Below are 16,212 nucleotides of genomic sequence, written 5' to 3'. Positions count from 1 at the left end.
TTCTGCTGCAGTTGAAAGAGAGAGAACAGGGGAAAAATCACACAGGCAATTCATGACCCTTGTGTCCTCTGGAGTAACATACTGCGGCAGAGCACAATCAGGTGAGGACAAGGAAGTAGTGGACTGATGCGTAGGCATACAGCATGGACCAAAACCTGCAGCCTGCTGAGGTGAATCAGCCACAGCAGATTACAGCCGAAGATGGCATTGGCTAGTCCATTTATGTTAGTGCTCTGGAGGAGGAGATTATTACCTCTGTAAGTGCACACAGATCCCTTAGGTAAAATGGAATCTTAATATATTCTTCTCATCCCAGACTGAGGTACTGATTTATAAAGTAAAAGAGGCAATCCATATCTGTTTAGTGTTGCTCACTATTTATGCATTGACAGTTACCATAGAAATTCAATTATTGGATAATCCTTTGTTTTATGACACATCACATTTACTACCTTAGTGGATTTCCAGAAGCTATGTGCTATAGGGTTTTGCAATGATCCTTATCAATGCCCTGTTATAGCAAACTACACAGGTTAGCCACACTGATTTCCTTTCATTACACATTGTCTAATACTGAACATGGGAAAGGAGAATGTTTTAAAATAGATTAATTCTGTAGTCTGAAAAGATGTTATGGATACAAGTCAGAGTTTACTGGTTCCAGGAAACTGCTTCAGTTAAAACACTTCTCATTACTCAGCCATGATTCTAAGTTCTAGGTATGCTGAAATCACCGATCTTGAGATTTAACTGATAACTCATTTACTGTTGATTAAAGTATTGACATGGTACTTGCAGTGCTCAAGTATTTAACTAGATGATAGCTATATTTCATTTTTGCTGATTTTGATAGTGTCTTAATTTATGTAAATAACAAAGCATTCTATTCAAAATTAGGCTATGTCGCTGCACAATGTTATTGCCTACATTTTGTTTTTTAAGTAGAAAACTACGTGCTAAAATAACCTAGAATGTCTGAAACGTTTGTTCTTAATTTATATGAATGTACTAATTACTGGTCTGGCTACAGAATATTGCCATCAAAAAGGAACGCTTGTGTCAAATGATTGATACTACTTGATTGTCTCGGAAATGTGCTGCTCAATGCGTCCATTGTATTCATAGTAATTGTGCCATGTTACACCAGTATGTGCAGCACAGTCTGGACTTCTGTATAATAGAAACTAAACTTGCTTCAAAAACATGTTACAGCATAAATATTTTCTGCTTTCAAAATAAGTATCTACAATTTCAAAATAGTCAGTTGTAGCTTACTTTAAAATTGTGCTGACCGTTAGTAATCAGGGCTCCTTTGTCCAAGAGTCCCATAAGCACAGTATGGTACTTTGTCCCAAAGTTTTATCAGCTTCAGATTTTTCTGTATTAAATTTTCTTCTTAGTTCTTAAGTAATCTCTTCTTAATGCATGTAATCTGATATTTTAGGAATTAGAACTGCTTGCTAAAGAGAGAACTGTACACGAACGTGGAAAACTGTTCTTGTGCTATATAGGAATAGTCTTTTGGGTAAGACCTAGCTGCCTGATGCTGCAGCAGATACTGGCAACTAATGAATRTAACCATTTCTTCAATAAAAAGATAAATTGAAGGAGTGGAGGAAAATGCTTTCTGGCTGTGTGGAACAACATGGTACATTCAAGTAAAGGATGATTTAAAAAAAAAAAAAAACCTTCACATGCAGAATCTCTTAAGATTCAGTCTAATAACCTAGAGCTGTACAGCAGCTGACCTAGCATTACAATAAATATTTCTGTCCTGTTCATGTGATTAAGAAGTGGGTCTTTGTCCTTCAGACAGTGATTGATTTTTTGCTAAAGTTTAATTATTCTTTCCAGGTATTGTGTTTACTTTTAGCATTGTTTATGGCCACTTCTGTCCTGTTTTTTTTTTTTTTTTTTTTTTTTTTTTNCACATTCAAAATCATATTGTAATTGCCCTTTTAGAGAGGGGATATGAATGGTTTTCCTCAGATGTGGTCACTTTCACACAGCTGTTGAGAGCTCTCTGTGCTGCTTGATATTAAGATTATGGATTTGTGAACTGTGCTATGCTTGCTTGACTGTTTCAGGAGATGGAGCCTTATTTGCCTCTAACTAGCCAGGCTGTACGATTCTGCATCTCAGGAACTACAGTGTTGTTCTGGGTGAGCATTTTTGGAATCATCACTTTAACATATATTAGAATTGCTGATTATCACTAATCATCACATTAACATATACTAGTGCATTTAACCTTCCCTTCTACTATTGTCCTATACGTTTTCTGCTGTCATGCAAAGTGCACTTGAATCCAGATGAAAGGTAAGACTGGAAATCTGTCATTAACTAGAAATGGGGTGAGCCTTTCTAGCATATGGATAACTATGCTGCTACCAGATCATCTTGAAAAAATGGAAAGGCAAAAAAATAAAAAAATAAAAAAAAATAAAATCCCTACAACGAAATGTAACAGCAATTTAAGAGAAGTAGCTATACAATGAATTTACCAGGAAGCAGGCAATATAATTTAATGTGTCCTTTCTATCTTTATTTCTGTGAGTCTGTATTCTTCTGCACTATTTCTTTTTTTTTGAATATTGGTATTATATTGTCTTGCTTTTCCTGTGTTAACAAAATAATTTTGGTGAGTTTAATGTATCTAATAAAACAAGATGTTACCTGTGTACTTTGCATTTCAGTGCTGCTGAACTCATGTGCTTAAAGAATGAAATTTTAAAAGTGTAAAGCATGATTCTTTACATCTTATTTCCAAAGTTGCCCATATTAGCTATACTGAGCTGTAAGTATATTTTAAATCTTTGCCCTTTCCTTAGGTATCGCTGATTATAGCTAGCATGATAGCTGTGATCGTGTATCGTCTTGCAGTGTATGCTGCTTTTGCCAGCCTCATGGAAAATACTCAGACTTTAAAACCCATCAGTGGATTACTGACACCTCAACTGGCAACTTCAGTCACAGCTTCCTGCCTGAATTTTGTCATCATCATGATACTTAATTTCTTATATGAGAGAATAGCTATCTGGATTACTGATATGGGTAAGTAGTGCACTTGAAGACAATACTCTTCAGGAGACATTACAGATAGAATCTGTCTAGAGGTGCTTGACGTGGCTGTCCTCACCTTGGGCACTCTGGGAGCATTATGATGTTTGCAGCAACTACTTGTTTGCATCCATGGCTATATGGAATGTGTTCCCTGCATTTGAGTAGTTATTACAAGCTAATTTCTCTTACTATAATGCTTGTATATATTAAAATTAGTCTCACAGAGAGACAATTGTATTTCTGAACATTAATTAAAAATCATTTTGTGTTACATGAGATTCATCAAAGTGAGATGAAGCTGTCTTGATTTAGCAGTGTTTCAATTAGAACTCCTGAATGTTTATTAAGTAATATTCTTGGAAACAGATAACAGCTTTTTGACAGCCATCTTGCAAGAAAAAGCAAGGCTAAATAATCATGTGTCTTACTTCAGAGGAAAAGGTAGTAGATTAGGGGATAGGATAGTGTGTTGTCTCAGTACTACCTTCCTTAGCTATGGATTTACAGATCCAGAGTTACMAGATTTGAAGGCAGAGCCTGAGCAGATAGAGAAGCAGTCAGGCCCAAGATACTTTGTGGCTACAGCCATCAGTAGCATTGTCTTCAGCAGACTACTTCCAGAGCTGATGGCAGACAGGGCAGAACCAGAAAGATCTGTTTGTTTAAGACCAATTTCATACATGAGTCTTAGGATGAGAGCTTGAATGCTTGAAATATCCTTCCCTACAACCATTTCTGTGTATTTTGCCCTTTATGGTTTATACGTAGAAGTCACTGCAGATGCTATATAGAGAGAAATTAAGTTTGTAGAATATTCAGTTTAGGAGAAGGGGAGAGCTGAAAAATATTACACGTTTGTACAGCTGTCAAAAGCAGTTGGATGATCTTTTTTGAGTTCTTACAAGTGAAATTAACTCAGTAGAAGGTGTATGCAGAAACATAATAGGATGTYGCATTGACTTTATTTTGATTGATCCTGAACCATCTGTTAATTCTGAGATCGTTGTTGATTATCTTGSTAGACCAAATTTGACCAACGAAAGATAGAACAGTAGGTAAAATTGCCACTAGAAAAATAAATAAATAAAAGAGAAAATAATATTTTATGGCTTTTATATTTCTTGTTGAAGGGCAAAAATAAGAGCGGGAAGGCTCAGCCCTGTTACTTTGTTGCTTTTAAATGCAGGGTGTAAATGTCAACACTACTCTGTTTATCAGTTACAGATGGAAAACTTTACTTTTATGGGATTGCTGCCCTCCTGTGGCAGCCACAGGAGGCCGCACTCAGCTGATGTTTAGAGATAGTCGAATATGGGAGTAAAAAATACTGACCATATTTGTCAGGAGTGTCTGTCCTAACTTCATTCACTCTTGAATTCTTTAAAAAGGTTAGACCAGATTTTACTTTCAGACATACAGATACAGCCCACCTCTGGTATYGTGGACATGCTATTTGATGGAATCATCTGAATGGCTCACTGAGAATAGAAGGTATTTCAGCGAACCYTTGCATGTAGGAAGACTATACCTCACCTTTCTGAGTACTGCCTCCTGTATAGTACACTCTAATATCAGGTTCCTAATATACCTTCACTAGTGCAAACTTAGGCCAAATTCAGAAGCGTGAATTTACTCCAGTATAAAATACCTTTAGCCTAAGGTCTGTTAGATTCTTACCACATCAGAGGAACTGGAATTCTTGTGGTTTATTTTTTTGCCATCTCTTCCGACTTGAATTGGCTTTTTGCTATTATTTAACATGACATTCTACAAGTGATATACTTAGGGCTTCCTACTACTAGAAAAAGTAAGCAAAATAGAGAATGTGATTATGAGAAGGCAGCAAAATCTTAAGCGAAGGCTTAATGATGTTCAGTATCACCAAAGTTCCTGTGTACTTCCCTCATGCTCCCCTACTGTGAGCCTTGTCTTTTGGAGGCACTGGGCCCTTCCAGTTCCTGCTGACTTCAATAGAAGTTGCACATATCCAGCACACTGAAACAGTATTATAGCAAAATTTTTATGTATTTTGTGCATTGCCAAAACTAAATCTCCCTATTCTAGGGGACAGTGCTGGTTGAGTTTTGAGATAAGCTATTTTTAGGAACTGAAAGATGAGAGATTTTTTTTTGAGTGAGGCAAGTGATAGCAGGCAGTATGAAGGAGGGGAAATAGAAGCTGATAAATTTTCAAGAATGAGTTCCACTTGCCTGCCTACTCAGAACATTGCATTGTAAATAAAGAGGAGGATGTCTGTGAACARGAATACCATTTGCTGAGCTCTTTTCCTTTGGGATGTTAGGGCTCAGGGGGTGATGAGTATTTATGAATCTGTGTCTTTTTGAGGGCGTAAAAAGAATAAAATTATTATATTCTGGTTTCACAGAGATTCCCAGAACTCATCTGGAATATGAGAACAGGCTCACTATGAAAATGTTTCTGTTCCAGTTTGTCAACTACTATTCATCCTGCTTCTATGTGGCCTTCTTCAAAGGGAAGTTTGTTGGTTATCCAGGTGCATACACGTACATGTTTAATCGCTGGCGAAATGAAGAGGTAGGACTTTACTGATGAAGATGGAATGAATAATAAACTAGTTAAATTATTCATCCCCTTCCACCTCCTGGGGCCATAAATTGCCAGCTGTATGCTTGGTTTGGAATGAGCTGGACCTTTTTTGGCCATCCAGAGGCTGATGAAGGGGTTTCCAAGGGCTCTTCCTGCTGTTGCTGTTTGTGGAAATATTGGTAGTGAAAACTTGTGATACTTGTCAAAAAGGTGAAGAAAAACTTCTAAGTCTTTGTTGGCCTCACTCCTGAAATACCAGTGGTTCTAGCCATATGTTTGAAAAGTGACTCTTTTTGAAGGTTGAAGAAAGCTAGTATAAATGGAGATGGCCACTGACTTCCAGGTATCTTCATTAGCTTTTTGAAGCACATCTTTAGAAACCATTTGCTAAGAGGCACCTCTGTAAGCTTTTGCTTTTTTCTCACCTCTCACATGCTACATGTACAGAGGTTAAATGTAATATTTAATGCTAAATATTGCTTGGAAGTCGATAGCGAAGAAAAAACTTGATGCAAAACAGAATGAAGTAATGTAGTGCAATAAGTAATTGAGTATCTCCTAGTACTGGTCTGGCCACTAAATTATTAAAAAAAATAACAAATAAAGACTAGAAATGTTAAAGTTAGTGTTATCAGCAAACAGCAGAGACCAGATACTGGCAGGTATTTAAATACCTCCGGTGTGGGAAAACCAATAAACAAAGCAGATGCTTGCTGTATCAGTGTTGATCTAGGTGTATTCACCTTGCTGGGGCAGTGGAGTTGCTGGGGCAGTGGAGTTGCTGCTGCTGCGTGTGGTACTGCCCCATCTTGTGTATCTGCACAGTGGTCAGCGTAAAGCACCTGAGTTGCTCTTAAGCATCAGAGTTACACTTTTAAATGGTCTCTCTGCTTTAATGTGTATTGAAAGTACTGAGCTTACTGAGCCCTTAGGTAACAGCCCTCCTTAGGAGAAAATCTTRGCTGGAGTTCATGAACTTTTCTTCTGTCCTTTCTCTCACATCTACAAGGGTAGGATATGTTTGACCTGGGTAATGTCCATTATGATGTTACTGTTAACTCCTRATGTGTCTTTATCAGTGTGATCCTGCAGGCTGCTTGATAGAATTGACGACACAGCTCACCATAGTCATGGCTGGCAAACAGATCTGGGGAAATATCCAAGAGGCCATTTTACCGTAAGTTATCCCCTCCACTAAGATGCCTGTTTTATAGACCTGTGGAGTTATTGGAAAGAATGATAATCAGTAGGTCAGATGAAGAACCAAATGAAGAAAGATACTGTATGTAAATTAACCACATCAATTCTGAAAAGTAGACTTGTTCATAGATCTTTKGGGTTTTTATTTGTGAAACCGGGTTTGTAAAAGCACACTGCAATGAAGAGCTTGTTTAGAGAAAGGAATACTTGATCTACTTCCTCCATTGTTACCTTTTTCTGCAAATATAGCTGGATTTGTAACTGGTGGGGACGCCGGAAAGCAAGAAGTAATCCAGAAAATCTATACAGTCGCTGGGAGCAGGACCATGATCTGCAGATATTTGGAGCCTTGGGCCTGTTCTATGAATATCTAGAAATGGGTAAGTTAAAAATACACTTTTGGAATGAGGACAAAACACCTTTTACTGACACTTAAAGACAATTGTTTTTCAGTTATTTTTTTGAGGGATGATGGTGCCACTTCCCTCTGGTAAACAGTGGAGCATGAATTGCTGGAAATCATGAAATAGTCCAGCCCAATAAACAAAGCCATCTATGCATCCTGTAATGCAGGGAGTTTTGTAGAAACACCACAGGAACTGTTTATTTCCCTCATTTGGCTGGTGAATGTTAGTGCAGCCAGCTCTGTCACTGTTCCCAAGCATGTTTTCTGCCAATGTCAGTGGAAATTCTAAGTGTGGAATGAATGCCAAATATACTGTAAGACTGTACTGCAGATACGAGATCTATGAACTGGATCAGAGGGAATCTATTTGGCTTTAGGTTTGCACTGATTAGTGCTTTGATGCAACCTAATAGACCAGCAGAGGGAGCATGAGTAACAAAAAAAGACTTTTCAAAAATGATGCTAACATGATCAGTGTAGGAAATTTGTTTATGAAACCCCAGAAATTAAAATTGGAAATTAGAGTCAAACTAAGTGTGAAATACCCTGGAAAAAATATATGTCTACTAGAAGGACAAAATTTGTTGAAAGGGGCTCTCTTGTATTGTTTTATTTGCAGAGAAGTAATTTTAAGTGTTAATAGATTGCCTAGACCTGTGCAGCTCYATTCCTGTCATGTAGCTAGTTCATACAAGGGCTATGGTGTGGTGATACGCGAAGGACAATTAGTTTTGTCACTCACGCCTGGTAATAGGTTTGCTTGCTGTTCATGAAGCAGAGCTGAGCCAGTACACACCAGCACTACTAGCTGAGCTAGTAAGACTTTTCTTTGAATAAGATGAAAAATTTATCACTGAAGTCATGAAAGATCAGATGACTGGTATGTGTGGAGCTATCATCCATTGCCTAAAGCAGACAAGATGTTCTGTTTCATTTCCTTTGTTTAAAATATAGTGGCAGGATTGGCTCTGCACTGAGGAATGTCACAGAATGATACAGAATGTATCAAAACACATTTTGTTTTGGTGGTTACTAAAGGAATCACTTGTGTATTCTGTTTGCAGTTTTAAAATTATGTTAAGACTCCCCACTGAAACTAATATGAACAAAATTAATATTTTGACTAAACCAATAACAGCTGGTAGAGCTAAGGTTGTTGTTGCTTTTTCTTTAGGAGTGAATTGATAGGAAGGTTAAAAAGCCAAAGGTTTGCTCTGYACAAATTTTATTTATTTATTCATTTTTACATCTACTCTCTCAGAAACTCAGAAATTTAGCATATAAGCACATTCCTTTACAGTTACTTTCCATTCAGCTCCATGAAAAAAATCTGTATCCATTACTACTGGTCCTGTGACAGGACCCACGTGCCCCTTCCCCTTGGCTGCTGCTGAGGGGCAGCTGTGGGAGAGTAGGGAAGTCAACAGGCTGGGGCAGGCTGGCGTGTCGCTCTGGGCAGGAGTGGAGATGCTTTATTGTGCAGCCTGGCAGAAGTTTGCAGTGTGTCTGGTAGTGGTATCTTAAATATTCCATTGTCACCCTGAAGATTCTTTCCTTGAGGCAGATTTTGATAGTTTTCTTTTTTCTCTTGCAGTAATTCAGTTTGGATTTATTACTCTCTTTGTGGCCTCCTTTCCTCTGGCTCCCCTTCTTGCTCTAATGAATAATATTTTGGAGATCCGAGTAGACTCATGGAAGTTAACCACTCAGTACAGGAGACCTGTTGCTGCCAAAGCGCATAGCATAGGAGTTTGGCAAGAAATCTTAAACGGGATGGCCATCTTGTCTGTTGTCACTAATGTAAGTAATTTAACTGTGCTAAGTCAACTTTGCATCATGTTTTCAAAATTTACAGATTTAAAAATCAGCAGGCACTTTCTCTCCTTTGTCAGCAATACTCACTTTATCCCATACTGCCCTAGGAGATACGGGCATTTGAGTTTGGCAGTGTGTCTCTCAATCCACATTTTGTTGGGCCATAATCTTTCCCTTGTCCTTTCCAGTATTTTGGAATGGCGTGAGCTAGTCTGATGAAGTTTAGTTGGAAGCACCAAGGTCGTAGACAGGGAACCATAGGGATTAGCAGAGGTGGATTAATTCCATCAGTTGGATGGTGTTTCTGTCTTGTTATTATAGTGTCTATAATGTATAAAAAAAAAAGCTACATCTGGTATTCTGTCTTCAATAGAATGTTAAACAGTCTTCTGAGCAGAATAATAACTCTTTTTAATACAAAATAAACTGTAGCAGATCTACAAATGTCTTAGGTAGCAAAACCGCTTGCAGCTGTTGCATAACTAGCAAGATACCCGAGCATTTTGAGTTTCTCGCATTTTTAGACAGAATATGCTGGTAGCCATTGTTTCTTTCTGAAATGCAGTTGGAGAAAATGGCTCCCCTTCTTTCATAAAATAACTTAGTGATCACACACCAGACTCGAGTTCATCCTTTCTCACAAGAATTCAAACCCACATGTCTTCCTCTCAGTGCTGTAATCACTGATAGAAGATGGTTTGATCTGAGGATGGGAAAGTACAATGAATTAGTTCTGTATTGCATAAAGTAATTCATAATTTATTAAATGGGAAGGGAAGGAGTGCTTTCAAGTCAAAACACTCATCTAGGGAAGAAGATTTTGGGGTTTCAGTGCCTCTTCCAAAGACTATTCRTGTATTTTGTTCACTAAATATTTAAAATTAGCTCTTCCTTACAGTAAAGGCTATATATAAAGCCAGCTCCTTTATAAGGCAATGATTGCGCTCGCCCTTGCTAAGTGGATCCTGGGTTATATCTCAAAGTTACAGTACTAAAAGCCTTTTATTAATCTGCTCACAAGTTTTGTGTGGTGGTACTTCAACTTCTTTTTCTGATTTCTTTTTCAGGCTTTTATTGTTGCTTTCACATCAGATATGATTCCTCGTTTAGTTTACTACTATGCTTATTCTACAAATGAAGACTCACCTATGTCTGGATACATAAACAACAGTTTGTCAGTGTTTCTAATCTCAGACTTTCCTGGCAGAAACAAGCCAAAAATGAATCCAGATGATTTTGTTGTATGCAGGTTCGTGTTGGTATGATAATAAGCACTTTGTCACTATCTGTTCACAATAAGTTGTAAAAAGTCAGTGCAGATCTAAATAGTCTAATAGAAGATAAATGACACAATTCTCAAGTGTGAAAGATACTGTTTAAGCTATTAACAAGACAATGTTTGAGGTAGTAAGAGATCCTGCCAGTAAGCAATGAAAAAGTCACCTTTTTATTGTTAAAGACAGATTCATTYGCTAGTATGAGAATTTGTTTCTTTCTTAATTGTGCTATTGATTTTTGAGTGACAGAGGAGATTTATGTCCCTAAGGTTGCGACTTGAGCCTATATTTTAGAATGTATTTAGCTACCATGCTTAAGTGGCCAAGGAAGCTTTATTAAGGGGCAATTTACACTCCAAAGCAGAGGCACCACTACTGAAAATAAGATATGGTCTTTAAAGTCAAATGTCACTGTGCAATATTCTCACTTTTACTGAGAATCTGGAACCGTTCATTTTCATGGGAGAAAAGTCCTTTCTTGCTAAAAGAAAAATCAGAAGCTTCTAGAAGAAGAATTGAGAGACAAGGTTAGAGAAATCTATGGTAAAGGGAAAACACTTCATATATTGTAGAAAAAAATCCTTTAAGAAGCCACAGTGCTGTGATGTTTTAGCTTTAAAACTTCAGTTCTGTCTATATGCTGAATGCTGAACACGTACTCAAGACTGCCCTGTGATTGAACCCAACATTTGTCCAGTACATAATCTGTCAACTTCCATTGCGTTTATTCAACATTTGTCCATCACTGTGTACTACATTGCATCACTCTATCCTGCATTATTTGACCAAGACCTGAAAACAAAAGTAACCTATGTGTAAAATTGCACTTCTTGCCCATCCTCCTCCATGCTCCATTGCTGTGAATGAGGATGTTTAAGCAAACATTAGATAGAAACAAATTATGAGAGCCAACCTTTTTCTGGAAAGGAAGCAGACCATTTAAAACAAGATGAAAAGGTTYCTTAAATGACAGCTGTATTTGCATGTAAGTGTCACTGAGCTTGTAGTCTGTCTTGGACTGAATGTGACATTTCACCTTTACGTGTCTTTCTACTGAACAGGTACAGGGACTATCGATACCCTCCAGATCACGAGAGGAAATATTTACACACTATGCAGTTCTGGCACATTCTTGCTGCAAAAATGGCCTTTATAATTATTATGGAGGTATGTTCCCCACATAATTTCTTTCTGAAATTAGTGCTAAAGATTCTGTAGATAGTTGTTAATACTACGGGAGCTAGAACTGCTGAGAGTACAAAGTAGTTGCTTCCTTAGGTAATATCAAATATTCCATGTCGAAAACAAGTATAACTCAGTCTTTTAGCTTCAGGAAGTTAATCTCAAAGTAGAAACAGCGAAAATAGCTTAAGAGACAGATGGCAAGAGCCATGAACCGCTAGGACTAGCACTTGAGCTCCTAGTGGTTTCCTTAGAATGCTGTATGTGAGACAACTGCTATACAGAATCCTGAAAGCATTTTTGCAGTCATCAATGTGGGATAAAAATAGCTAAATCAGTGATTTGGATAATTGACTTTTGAGTATTAATCTGGTGTTTTGCAAGTTCTGAAGAGAGAATTAGGCTGTTTAAGGGTTATGCTTATCACTTTTCCTAATGTATCTTACCACTTCTCAAAAGCTGTGCATTTGAATGCGCATGGGAATGTGAATTTTCTAAGAAAACACACAGAGATGTTAGAAGCAATGCTGGGGATTCAAAACCTGACATTTTTCTCTTGGATTTGCTAATTAATGCAATGGTTTAGAATTAAAACTTCACCATAAAAGAAAGGGTTTAATCTTTGTGCRCATCTCAGGTACACATTAGTTTATATTGTTCTGGGACAACTGAGTGATAAATAGTCTGTATGAAGAAAAAGAGAAGTGATCATTTTGGTATTAAATAAAGTAGTAGTTCTTTAATCTAGTAATGGGATGTTACATTTTCCCTGACTTTTTTCTTGCAGCATGTTGTATTCATTGTCAAATTCTTCGTAGCATGGATGATTCCTGATGTCCCTGCAGACGTGAAAGCCAAAATAAAACGTGAAAAGTACTTAACACAGAAAATCCTACATGAGTATGAACTTGAAAAACTGAAGGAGAAGCTATGTCGAGGAGATACGCAAGCCACGCAAAAGGAGTTCATTGCCACAGAAGGGAAAGTGGAGTTATCCAGCGCAATGTAGTTGAAAAAACTGCTGTACAGGATTTAGCTCATGGATCTCTGGGCCTTTTTTTTTCTGTGATTTGCTCAGTATGCATCATCTTGAGAGCTATGGGATGGTTTTAACCCTTTGCTTTCAGTCCATTGATTTCAGACTTTTTTAAAGAAATTCTAGTGAGCATTCTAAATTTAGTAAATGTACTTAATTTCTATGACTTCAGCACTGTTTGCTATTTACCCATCACTTTGAATAATAATTGTAATCTTGTTATACTAGAATTTGGATTCCCAGGATAGGGGATGTTCCCAAATAAGGACTCACAGGTGATCATGTGGTTATTATCATCAAGCCCTTCCCTCTCTTCCTAAATGCACAGCTCAGGCTGTGTCCCAGCTGAATGAAAAGTGTATTTTAAATGACTCTTGCTATGGAAAATGCTGAAAGTGATTATTTTTATGGCATGATCCTTTAAATCAGATAATACTTCTGATGCAGGGATTGGATTATGTTTTTTCTGAATCCACTACATATCTTATATAACATTTGTTCATAACTTTGAACTTGTACATGTTTTTAGATGGAATGGATTTTTAAAGATATATTGGTCTAATTCCACTTGGAATTATTTTAAGGCATAGAATTCTGTTAGTACATAATGAAGGAAAAAAACATATTTTCATAAAGATACTTGCCAAAGAGTTTGCTCTTTAAATGCAAATACTGTAGAATCATCTAATTTGTGTTTTTGAAAAGATGTAGACAATTTGGAGGAATGCAGCTTTTTTTTTTTTTTTTTTTTTTTTTTTTTTTTTTTTCCCCTCAACTTCAAAAACTACCATTAGAAAAATATGCTTGACGTTAGTTTTGGCCAGATCTGGTCCTTGGTTTGGTTTCTTTCAATCGCTGAAGGCCAGCAAAGGGCTAAAACAGTCTATCTGTCCTGAGTGTAGACAGTGGACTCTGACTTTTAGACAGAGTCCAGCAGTTTGGGAGCTGAGCTGCCATACTAATTGATCTAGCTGTACAATTGTACAGAGATGAGGATTACTATTCAAAACAGTTCAGGAATGTCAAGTAATGTATGTTTATGTTGCTATTGTCTTTACACATAGGAGCCATGACTTAAAAACTTTCAAGGACTTTTTTTTTTGTTTTCTCATGGGGCTTTTCTACAAAATTACCAAGTTTCTGTATAATATCTACTTGTGCAAAATAGCTACCAGTTTATGAATGTGCCCTTGTTTTATAATTTTAAGCAGTTACACGTTTTTGTGATTTTGCTGGATATTTAAAACATATCAACACTTTGCTTAGTGCCTTGTTCATTTGCATTTGACAAAAGATGTGAAAATGATCACTATGTGGAAATGTGTATTTCCAAAGTGTGCTTGCAGGCATCATGATACTGTGAACCTGCACACAAAACTGTATGGTGTTAGCCAAACAATGCCTGCCTTGGCACACTTCTGTGTGTTAGCGCTATGCAAACTATTATAGAGCAGTTCAAAACTGGACTGCTTAGGTGAAGTAGCGCCAGACTGTTGAGTTCTCTCATGCTGAAGTATGCTAGCTAGTGTTAGAAATCTTAATATATTTGCACTTTGAAAGTTATACTTCCTTGCAAGTATACAAAAAATCAGATTTGTATTCTGTATCAGCCAAATAACATACTGTTTTAGGTCSACAGGTTAGTTTCCAGTTATGGTTTTAGCAAACCCAGCCTATGTCTTGGAACATTTGACTAGTAACCTTATCGTAACAGAGTTTTAAATCAATGTCTTGAGTAGAATTGTCATTATTAGCAGAGGTTCTGATGTTGAAGTGCCTACCTCTAACAAACATTACATGGTTGGGCTCCAGCCAGGGAGCTGAAGCAGGTGTACATTTCTCTTTACTGTAAGTTATTCATTTTCGTTCTGTAAGTTTGCTTGATAAGTCAAACATATTGTTAATTCATGTTTATGATGAACTGACCATGTTCTTGAATATTCACATGCATTTGAAGTAATGGATTTACTGCAGGAATGCAGTAGATAAGATAGCTCTGCTGCTTAATGTATAAGCCAAAGAGGAGTATCAGTCATAGTAATTATGTATGCAACATCAGAATTTAAATAATGCAAGCACTTTTCTGCTTCATAAATATATATATTGTTAAGTTGCTTACTTTAGATTCYGCAGTTTTGTTACTATTAGCAATGGCAAAGAATTGCTTCAGTTAGTGAGGTGATGAGATGCAAAATAATATAGATATTTCTGTGCAAAATGCACAGGTCTGAAGCTAAAAACATCTGAAAATTCTGTTGAAATAGGTGGTTTCTAAAGACAGAATATTAATTTTTTCATGTCTTGTAATAAAGTGTCTAATATGAAAAGATGTCAGTGAAATAGCTATGTTGTGAATGAATAATGCTATTTGAAAGCAAGATGGAGGAAAACAAGGAGGAAAGAAAAATTGGGATGCAGCGTTAATGTGYAGAAGCCCCACGTATACACTCTGACTTTGATTGGATGTTTTATCCCATTTCTTGCTGCTTTGAAGTTAGCATCACTTCCTGTTCCATACTATAGAGATGATGTTCTGCATATGTTATATCCTGTAATAACAAAATGAAAAACTGTGGCATCAGCTTATTTAAATATGTATATAAATATATCATTACACTTTATAGCATTACTTCCTGGTATATAGAAACTGTTGRAGAGAAGATGTGTTGTCATATTAACAGTTAATGTCACATAAGACCATATTCTAACACATCTCTTTATGTAATAGTTTACAAGTTATTAAGCAGTATTTTCACAAACGGAAGATCATTAGCATGATTAGGTTTATAATGGTCTACATACATATATATTCACTGAAGTGTTCTTGAAATTGACAAAAATCCAAAAAAAAAATGGTCCAGTCAGTTTGGGGATATACTTGTTCTTACTGTTGGAATATTTAGTTTTGATGTTTAAAGTATGTATCTGGAAGTGTCCTTTACCAAAGTGAACCTACTCCTGTGCTGAAACTGCTCTAATTTAAGGAACAGTAGATTGCTTCATTATAAGCAGTTCAAAAACAAAATTGGCCTTTAAAGTATAGTAAGATCAGGGATTCCCCCTCCCCCCCCAACTGAAATGTAGTGTTCACAGCTTAGGAAGATTTATTATGGTATAATCTAAGCAAATGACTGCAAAATAAGAGTGCTACTACAAAACACTATACTGTTTTTTGGGTTTTTTTTTTTTGTTTTTGTTTTTAGATTTTTGTATGCTTTTGCTTTTTTATGAAAACATAAATAACAGGAGGAATGGAAATAATGTACTTTCTTACTGTTGTGTGTATGGCTTGTTTTGACTTGTACTGTCATGTAAATGGAGTAGCATTCTTGACTACCAAGTATGATGCTGATATACATGATACAGTAATGTTGGGATAATTTTTTTAAACATTGCCCTTGGCTAACATATATGTACATTTAATAAGAATTAAATCTGTTGGCAAATAAAGCAGTGTTTATTTTTAATATGCTGTCAACTTGTTTTTTGGATATTCCACAAATTCAGAGAATAGCTGAAGTATTAAAAGAAAAATGGCCAGAGAGCCTTATGGATAGTATTCATACAGATTTATTCAACTCATTGCAGTGTATTTGGATGCTCTATATAGATTTCCTCCATTAGTATGAGTAGGAAACTTGTTATGAAAATCTGCATCTGACTAC

General features: G+C 36.6%; 1 protein-coding gene across 1 annotated transcript in view; it reads left to right on the top strand.

The window, feature by feature from the left end:
• ANO5 (anoctamin 5) overlaps positions 1-16,010 on the top strand; it is a 63,759-nt gene extending 47,749 nt beyond the window's left edge. Inside the window, exons 15-23 of the mRNA XM_085300986.1 lie at positions 2,088-2,162; positions 2,832-3,054; positions 5,450-5,619; positions 6,711-6,808; positions 7,081-7,211; positions 8,832-9,037; positions 10,120-10,301; positions 11,391-11,496; positions 12,299-16,010. Coding sequence (XP_085157112.1) covers positions 2,088-2,162; positions 2,832-3,054; positions 5,450-5,619; positions 6,711-6,808; positions 7,081-7,211; positions 8,832-9,037; positions 10,120-10,301; positions 11,391-11,496; positions 12,299-12,520 — 1,413 coding nt within the window. The 3' untranslated portion in view covers positions 12,521-16,010. The remainder of the gene's footprint in view (positions 1-2,087; positions 2,163-2,831; positions 3,055-5,449; positions 5,620-6,710; positions 6,809-7,080; positions 7,212-8,831; positions 9,038-10,119; positions 10,302-11,390; positions 11,497-12,298) is intronic.
• The last annotated feature ends 202 nt before the right edge of the window (positions 16,011-16,212 follow it).

The sequence above is a fragment of the Rhea americana genome, unplaced genomic scaffold, assembly GCF_003343005.1.
Source record: "Rhea americana isolate MKP2758 unplaced genomic scaffold, rheAme1 scaffold_17, whole genome shotgun sequence".
Taxonomy (NCBI): Eukaryota; Metazoa; Chordata; class Aves; order Rheiformes; family Rheidae; genus Rhea; species Rhea americana.
This window is presented reverse-complemented; position numbering and strand designations above follow the sequence as displayed.